Source organism: Zingiber officinale, chromosome 9A (assembly GCF_018446385.1).
Source record: "Zingiber officinale cultivar Zhangliang chromosome 9A, Zo_v1.1, whole genome shotgun sequence".
NCBI lineage: Eukaryota > Viridiplantae > Streptophyta > Magnoliopsida > Zingiberales > Zingiberaceae > Zingiber > Zingiber officinale.
In genome coordinates this window covers 19,637,168-19,646,619 of record NC_056002.1, presented here as the reverse complement: position 1 = coordinate 19,646,619, position 9,452 = coordinate 19,637,168, and the positions used below count along the sequence as shown (strand labels likewise).

General features: G+C 38.5%; 1 protein-coding gene across 1 annotated transcript; it reads left to right on the top strand.

Annotated features, from left to right (window-relative positions):
- Window positions 1-8,097: 8,097 nt before the first annotated feature.
- Window positions 8,098-8,916, top strand: LOC122020784 (lamin-like protein). Its single transcript, XM_042578805.1, has 2 exons — window positions 8,098-8,329; window positions 8,391-8,916. The coding sequence occupies exons 1-2, from the start codon at window positions 8,158-8,160 to the stop codon at window positions 8,747-8,749; spliced, it is 531 nt and encodes a 176-aa protein (XP_042434739.1). The 5' UTR covers window positions 8,098-8,157; the 3' UTR covers window positions 8,750-8,916.
- The last annotated feature ends 536 nt before the right edge of the window (window positions 8,917-9,452 follow it).

Below are 9,452 nucleotides of genomic sequence, written 5' to 3'. Positions count from 1 at the left end.
GTAAGTACCTCAATTGTCTCAAACACAAGTGCCTTTAAGGCTATCCATAAGGGAATGGAGAACTACGAATTCTCGTGATTATGTTTATCTCCAAGAGCATGATTTTGACATAGGGTTGGAAAGTAATCCTACATCTTTCCAAGAAGTCAAACAATGCTCTAATCTTGAAAGGTGGATTAATGTCATGCAATAAGAGTTGAAGTCTATGGAAGATAATGATGTTTGGGAGCTTGTCGAATTGCCTAAAGGAAAGAAACCCTTTGGTTGTAAATGGATATTTAAAATCAAATGGGATTTAAGAGACAATATCGAAAAGTATAAGGCTCGTCTTGTTGCCAAGGGATTCACTCAAAAAGAAGGTTGATCCTGTCCGAGAGTTGAGTCGATGGACACTGGGGACGTGGCGCTCTCTGCTGACTCCGCGTAGACTCTGAGATGACGTGGTCTCCGGTGAACCTACAACAAAACCGAGCTGGGAAGGGGGTCCCGGCGACGGCCCTCCGACGCTCAAGTCAGGTGAGGGGAAGTCAAAACAGCACAACGAGGCCAAGAGCTATAGTAGATGAGAATGCATACCTCAGTCGAAGGTTGGGGGCCCTTATATAGGACTCCCCGGAGGCGCGTGCACACTCTTCGAAGCATGCACGCTCCTCAAAGCATACCTAGAAATGGTTGTGTCAGAAAAGTGCACCTGACGCTATACCGCAACCGTCCGAGAATATCTCTGTCGTGACAGTGGAAACTTCCACCATACGATTCTATGTCTAATCCAACCGCTGACTCTGCTATCTGTCTCCTTTGTCCTTTTTTGCGTCTTGTCTATTCCCAGGTCCGCCCTGCCGCCCAGGTGGTTGGACACATAGGCGTGCCGAACCGAACGGGGAGACCCCCTGGTTGCTCAGACGGGCATACATTCCTTAGCTGGTCCACAACTCAGCCGAGCGGACGAGTCGCTCGGCGCAGCAATTTCTTGGTGGGCAGATTGAGCGTTGGAAGCCCGACCCATGATCGAGCTATATTCGCGCCGGCTCCGGCGACTCCTGGCCGATCGGCCTTTAATCTGGCCGATCGGACTTTATACCTCTTCGCTCAGCGAAATCTTTAGGTTGCGTCGTTGACCGTCGCCCATGTGAGCCCCTCCCTACGCTTACCACCGGATCAAAGACATTGATTACAAGAAGACTTTCTCACCTATGTCAACGAAAGATTCCCTTGAGTAATCATGTCACTTGTAGCTCATTATGATTTAGAACTATATCAAATGGGCGTAAAGACTATATTCCTCAATGGAGACATAGAGGAGTCTATATATATAGTGCAACTAGAGAACTTTGAGTCTAAGGACTCAAAGAACCTAGTATGTAGATTAAAGAAGTTCGTTTATGGTTTAAAGCAGCCATCTCATCAGTGGTACCAAAAATTTAATTAAGTGATTACCTCATTTGGATTTAAAGAGAATCCCGTTGATCAGTGCATATATGTCAAGTTCAATGGGAGCAAGTTCGGTATACTTATTTTGTATGTGGATGATATATTGCTTGCAAGTAATAATAAGGGTATGCTGCATCAAACCAAGTCATTTCTATCTGATAATTTTGAAATGAAAGATCTTGGTGAAATATCCTTTGTTTTAGGCATACAAATATATCGTGATCGTTCAAAAGACATTCTTGAACTTTCACAACATGCATATATTAAAAAGGTTTTTATAAGGTATAGTATGCAAAACTGTACACCTGGTGACACACCTATGTCAAAAGGTGACAAGTTCAGCTTACAACAATGTCCACGACTGGAACTTGAAATAAAGGAGATAGAACAATTCCTATATGCATCAGCAGTAGGAAATCTCATGTATGCACAAGTTTGTATTCGACCAAATATAGTATTTATAGTGGGATATTAGGTAAATATGTTAGTAACCCAGGATCATCACACTAGAAAGCGCTTAAGAGAGTGATGTGGTATTTGTAAAGAACTAAAGGACATATGCTCATATATCGGATATTAGATCACCTGGAGGTGATTGGATATCCAAACTTTGATTTTGCTTGGATAGCAGGAGGTCCATTTCAGTCTATGTTTTAATACTGGCTAGAGGAGTTATATCTTCGAATAGCGTCAAGAAAATGCTAATAGCTACTTCTATTATGGAGGCAGTGTTGATAGCATGTTATGAAACTTTATGCTAAGAACAACTGTAGTTCGTCGAAGTCTAAGCACATCAACATCAAGTTTCTAGCAGTTAAAGAAAGAGTTCAGAATTATCAGATCATGGTAGAGCACACCTTCACAGATTTCATGTTGGCCAATCCACTCACCAAAGGTTTGGTGCCTAAGGTGCTTCATGTGCAAGTTGTGGATATGAGAGTTCTTCTTATAAAAGAAGAACTCATCTAGTGGGAGTCTGTATTTATTTTATTGCTTTACATTTGATAATAAAAACAAACATTTTTTTTTATTATTGTACGTACTTAAAATTCAAAATATTAATGAAAATTTATATGTTTATTTGACACTCTGACTGTGATATCATTATTTAGGTAACGTTTGGTTCTCTCCTAGGAATCAGAATGGAAATAGGTATTATAGTATTATAGAATGAGAATGGGTATGAGCTTGAGTATCATTCTTAAAAATAATATTCGGTTAGTTGAATATTTTTAATCGGAATGAACCTAATTTTTTTTTTACCCTTAGAGAAAAATAAGAGAAAAAATTAGATATGAGAGAAAGTTGAATATGAGAGAAAAATATAATAAGAGAGAATGATGAGAGAGAAAGTGTGATGAGAGAGAAAGCGTGATGGAAAAAATGAAGAAAGAGAAAGTGTGATGAGAGAAAATAAGGAGAGAGAGTGTGTGATAGAAGAGATTGACAAGAGAGAAAGTATGATGAGAGAGAAAGTATGCTGAGAGAGAAAGTGTGATGGGAAAAAATAAGGAGAGGGAAAGCGTGATGAAAGAAATGAGGAGAGAGAAGGTATGATGAGAGAGAATGATGAGAGAGAAAGTGTGATGGAAAAAATAAAGAGAGAGAAAGTGTGATGAGAGAAAATAAGAAGAGAGTGTGTGATAGAAGAGAATGAAGAGAGAGAGAAAGTGTGATGAGAAAAAATTAGGAGAGAGAGTGTGGTGGGAGAAATTGAGGAGAAAGAAAGTATGATGAAAAAATGAGGAGAGAGTATGTAATGAAAGATAAAGTGTGATAGAAAAGAATGAAGAGAGATAATATAGAGAGAAAGTGTGTGATGAGAGATAATATAGAGAGAATGTGTGGAACCGCCACATCAGCGGCCCCCTAGAGCCCGTCCCACGGATATGGAGGGAGGTAAATGCAGGTACACAGTTGAAAGCACATAGCCAGGATGAAATATAGAGAGAATGTGTGATGAGAGAGAATAAGGAAAGAGAAAGTATGCTGAGAGAGAAAGTTTGATGAGAGAATGAGGAGAGAGAAAGTATGATGATAGAGAACAAATAGAGAGAAAGTGAAATGAAAAAAAATTTGAACAAATGTATTAAGGGTATTTTTGTCCAAAACTTAATTTTCATTCTCATTCCCATTAAAACCCAAGGGAGGAGGTGGATTTCATCAATACCTAAATTTTTGGATTTCATTCCAAAATATTGATTCCATTTTCATCAACCAAACACAAGGTTTGGAAATTAATCCATTCCTTACTCCCAAACCCCTAAACCAAATATCACCTTAGTATTGTTGTTTAGCATTTAGTATTTGTAAATATGATACAGCTTCCTTTTGGAATCATAAAGTTGATCATGATTTGCTATTACAGTTTAGCATAAAGTATTTCGCAAATATGATTTGACCTCTTTTGAAGTCATCTTTGGACCAATTAAAAATTGACATGTACTGATCGCATTTCATGTAATTTTCACTCTACACATTTATATCTTAATCTATGTTATTAATGACATTGGTATTATGATTACTATTGGAGCTTGTTATGATTATATATAGTAGTTATGACCTCTTTAGTCCTATACCAATAAAGTTAATGGACCAGATTATTTACAAGGGTATTCTATACCTATAAAGTTTGTTATCAACTTATATTTTATATACAACTCACAAATAGTCCAAGTGAGAGATTGTTGATTATTATCTCTAATTGGTTGGCTTAATTGTAAGTTGTGCATATGAGTACAAATCGAATATATTAAAGTGATCTAACTTAGGCTTATTGGATTTTGGTTATTGGATGTAAACATTGTATGTGCAGAACCTATAGTATTGGGATGTATACTATAAACCTAGCTTTTGTATGAACATCTGTTTTGAAATATTTTGAAATGAGAATCACTTTGGTCAAATGTCTGCATTTATATTTATATATATGTCAATGCAGTTGTCCATTTAATTTATATTGTAGATAACATGGTGTGTGGTGCCACAGAAAAGATCATATTATCGGTTCCTTATAAATTATAAATAGCAGCTCACAACCAAGATGGATTGAGACAAACCATTGGAACGGTTGTAGTGTAATTTGGTATTAGTCTGTCTTGACTATAAAATTATATTAGTACACTATGTGTGTATTGAGCAAGACTGTTTGAGGTTGTTCGATTTATACTGACTACATAAAAGAAAAGAACCTCTGTTATTATGAATGTGTATCCTCTTAATCCCTATATAATAACAAGCACGTATACTTAGTATTTATTTCTTTAACTTATCAAAGGGTGAGATTTATTCGTTAAATAAATAGGCCCGATGAGTTGGGAAAAGTACTATTTATATGGTGTGTTGTTGATTATAGAAGGAATCTGTGTCCTAATTATTTAGGTTGATAATGTCCCCTTGAGGAGCTCATAAGGATTATCATGTAAATCCTGCAGGTGGACTTAGTCCGACATGATAATAAAGTTGAGTGGTACTACTCTTGGAATCAGATGTTAATTAATTGAGTTGTCAGTAACTCAATTAATTAAAGGTCATATGATATCTTAAACACGGGGAGATTAACACACTCATGATAAGAAGGAGCTCATATTGTAATATGGGATTGGTGCGGTAGTTCAATAATAACCCTTTAGTGGTATGAGTCATTATTGATGAACTTAGGTTGAGTGTTTGGGCCGAACACAGGAAGCCTAAGCTCATCAGGAGGCCTAAACCAATTTCTCCTCTAGGTCCCTGTTATAGCTTCTATATAAAGCCTCGCATCCTCCCATCCATAATCGGGTTTGGTTTAACTTGGTTTGGTTTAACTTAACTTGGTTTGGTTTAACTTGGTTATAGAAAGGGAGATTTTTTCTAAACAGAATTCTATTATTTTTCTTTTTTTGTAACCGATGGCAAGCCTATAAAAAGGAGTAGGTAGTGACCCTTAAAACTTAATGTTCTAATTTTCCCTCACCTCTTCTCCTCCTTGTGGCCGGCGACCCCTTCCCCCTTGCCTAGGGACGGCGTCCCTCATCTCCTCCCTCCTTGGTGGCCGGCACCACCTTCTCCACCTAGGGCCGGCCTCCTCCTCTTTGCTTAGGGTCGGTGCCCCTTCTCCCTTGGTGGGCAGTGGCTTGAAGAAGAGAAGGAAGAAGATTAGAAGGTGCTCCATCCTAGAGCCTCCTTTTGTAGCCGGCGGTTTGGAAACCGAGAAGAGAAGGAGGGTGGTGTCGTCTTGGTAGATCGTCACCCACACGACGTCCAAGAAGAGGAGAGGAATACGGCAGAAGATCAAGAGGTCTTTAGCTACGAAGGAAGGTACAACTAGTTCTTTAATTCCGCTGCGTAATTAGTTAGTTTTCTTTGTATCATTTTTTGGAATACCAACACAAGATGCCAGCGATCTTGTACTTCGATCAAGGTGTGCTTTGATCATTCAAGAACTTACTTGATTGATCAAACACATGTCTGATCGAACATGCGGGTTGCTAGGAATAGTTCTATACTTGTACAAGTTTTGTATAGGAAAATTTAAACAGAACGGAATTCCAACGCCTTCATATAGTCCACATCTATTATCATCTATGAGCTAATAAAAGATGTCCACTATATATATGGTTGATCCCCAAGGGTTTAAGGTTTAATCTTGACAGAGCTTTTGGTTCCCCATTAACCTAAAGCTTTTCGGCGCCATCACTCCTAAGCCCCTTGGAAGACCTTCCTTTTCTTTCCGCTGCATCTTCTTCCACAGACATTATTTCTGAATGATGCTAAAGACAAGGATGACTCTTTAATGTCATATTTATTTATGTACTCCCTTGGAAGACCTTCCTTTTCTTTCCGCTGCATCTTCTTCCACAGACATTATTTCTGAATGACGCTAAAGACAAGGATGACTCTTTAATGTCATATTTATTTATGTACTTATTTTTCTTATGTCATGTTTTCGATGAAATTAGATTTTCTTATTCTTATATTTCCTATATATAAATTCTTTATATTTTAAAATCTTTATGACTTAGGTTTTACAAGAAGTATCAACAAGTCGAACGGTCTAATTAGGATTACATTACCAACAAAAATATTTATTTCTTTCAAAATTTAAATAATAAGATGTAATATACATCAAATTTATATTACTTTTGTTGTGTTAAAGTTAAAATTAAATATGATAATTATAATATTATAAACATTTATTTTTAAAAAAAATCTATTTTCCTCTTAACCCTTAAACGACTCTTAGGCTTTGTTTACTTGGGAGAGTGAAAAGTAAAATTAAGGAAAAATTTTCACGGTGGAAACTTTTCTGTCGTTTACTTTATTAAAATTTTCCGAAGGAAAAGTAACGTAATCCATCAGCGGATAATTTTGGAGCCAAAATCGATCATCTCAAAATCGGACGGAAAGCAGCGGATGGAAAAAAAATGACGCATGTACCCCTTTTGCATTCACAAAATTATACCATATACAAAAAAAAATGACGCATGTAGCCTTTTTAACTCACAAAATTACACTATGTACCAAAAAAATGACGCATGTACCCTTTTTTATTTACAAAATTACATCATAAGTATTCATCTTCCTCTATCAAGGTAAACAAGTGTGTAAAGGAAAATATTTCTTCACCCTTTCTTTTCTCTTCTTCTAAAGATAATTTTCTATCATTGATTCCTTTCCTTTCCTCATCCACACTTTAGAGTAAACATAGCATTAACTTTTTAATATTTTAAATTTTTAATATACTTTTTAAAAAATAAAAAATAGGCCAACCTGTGAAGTAATGTTTATTTTTATCTCTATTAAGATGTAATAAACTATAATTTACATTAAAATTTTAAAATACTTTATTTCTAGTTCTTATTGGTAAAATTTCAAGTTTTTAAAATTTTAACGGCACAATGAACCCCTTTAATTTCTTAATTTTTAATATTGGCCAGTCATATTAGTACGTACTTTAGACAGCAAAGTGGAAGGAAGGGAAAAAGTAGGGGTGTCAAAAATGAACCCGACCCGACGACCCAACCCGAGTCGACCCGAAAAAAATCGGGTTCGGGTTGGGCATTTTCGGGTTCGGGTCGGGTTCGGGTTGGAGGGTTGGAGAGTAAAAAAATTTCGGGTTGGGTCGGGTTGGGTTCGGGTTGACCCGGGTTGACCCGGGTTGGCTTAAATATAGGGTTTTGTGGGTTTTTTTAGAGTTAAATCAAATTTTATTTTAAAAATTTAGATGTTTTTATGTATATTAATATCATGTTTGTATGATAATGATGGAATATTGAGATAAAAGTGAAGAATTATAGGGAAAATAGCCCAAAAAAGTCGTTTTGAATCGGATTTTCGGGTTATATGGGTCGGGTTCGGGTTGATCGGGTTGGTCGGGTTCGGGTTCGGGTTGAGGTGTTTTGGGTTGAACTCGGGTTCGGGTCGGGTTCGGGTTGGGTTAAAAAAAAAAAAAAAAAAACTCAACCCGACCCAACCCGACCCGACCCACCCGAATTGACACCCCTAGGAAAAAGTCCGAAAGAGGTAGCAGGTAAACAAGAAGCCTCGTTCTACTGACTACTGAGTACCGTCGTCAACGATAAATTAAAATCAAGGAGATAATCCCACTTTCGTAATTTCAACATGTTTCGGGCTACAATTGTAATTATTCACTTGTTACTCAATACTGACTTATTGCCAATATGTCTCCACTATCGCTTCAGCTTCATCATCTGCCAGTGCCCCCAAATCTCCATCTCTCCACCCATGGACTCCACTCACCTCCGTCCCCTCCTCTTCCTCTTCCTCTCCGCCGCCGTCGCCGCGACCTTCGTCTCCGCCACCGACCACATTGTCGGCGCCAACCACGGCTGGAACCCCAACATCAACTACACTCCGTGGGCCAACAACCAGACCTTCTACGTCGGCGATCTCATCTGTAAGTCTCCCATCTTCCCCTCTGCCAGATCCCTAAACCTGACCCTTTCGACGGCCGGCAGCCTTTAGGTACCAGAAGCAGATGTACAACGTTTTCGAGGTGAACCGGACCGGCTACGACAACTGCACCATGGACGGCCTCGCCGGAAACTGGAGCTCTGGCAAGGACTTCATCCCTCTCAACGAGGCCAAGGTCTACTACTTCATCTGCGGAAACGGGTACTGTCTCAGCGGCATGAAGGTCTCGGTCACTGTTCACTCCCTCAACGCCTCCTCTCCCTCTTCCTCCGCCGCAGCCGCCGCGCTCAACGCCACCGACGCCTCTCACACCCACGGATCCGCCGCCCCGAGGCTCTGCACCTGGCCTCCGGCCGCTGCGACGCTCCTTACCCTGGCGGCCGTGGCTTGGTTAGGGATCTGATCCAAGTCGACCACCCCTGAACTTGATCCAGATCCGATCTCCATCTTCGTGTGTAAGTTCGTTGGAACATTTCTTGATAGTAATAATTTAATTTTATTAGAACACGGATTGTGATGCAGAGGAATTTTTTAATAGTCGATCGAATTTGATCTGGAGTTCAAAATGAAGAAAATTCTCCGTTGTTTTTTTTTTTTTGTCAAGTTGCCCATAATAACTTTTACTTTTTCACAATTTTGATTTACCTCTCAATTATCACATGGTTTAATAATGAAATTAGAGGTGTGTCTTGGATCCGGCCTTAATCGACCTGACCCAACTTGACATAGTGTTAGTCGTGTCGTGTCATGCTAGGCTCAGTCTAAGAAAGCTGTCATGTCATGTCATGTCATGTCATGTCATGTTGAGTAGAAAGGGAGCACAGCTCAAGCTTGGGCCTTACCGGCCGGGATCGAAGCGGAGCACGAATTCCATGTTGGATGGATGGCAATGTGTTTTTTTGGAATCTGACAGATCTGATATTCTACCTGAATGAAATAGGATATTAAGAATTTTTTTTTATTCAATTACATAATCAGGTATAAATATTCTAGGAATTAGGTGTGAAAGCGAGATCAAAAAATTTTCTGTTTTACAAAATCTACTTGTTATTTTTAGGTTTTTTTATTGAATATAATTAAATTAGGAGTTGTTTAAATTTGTTTTT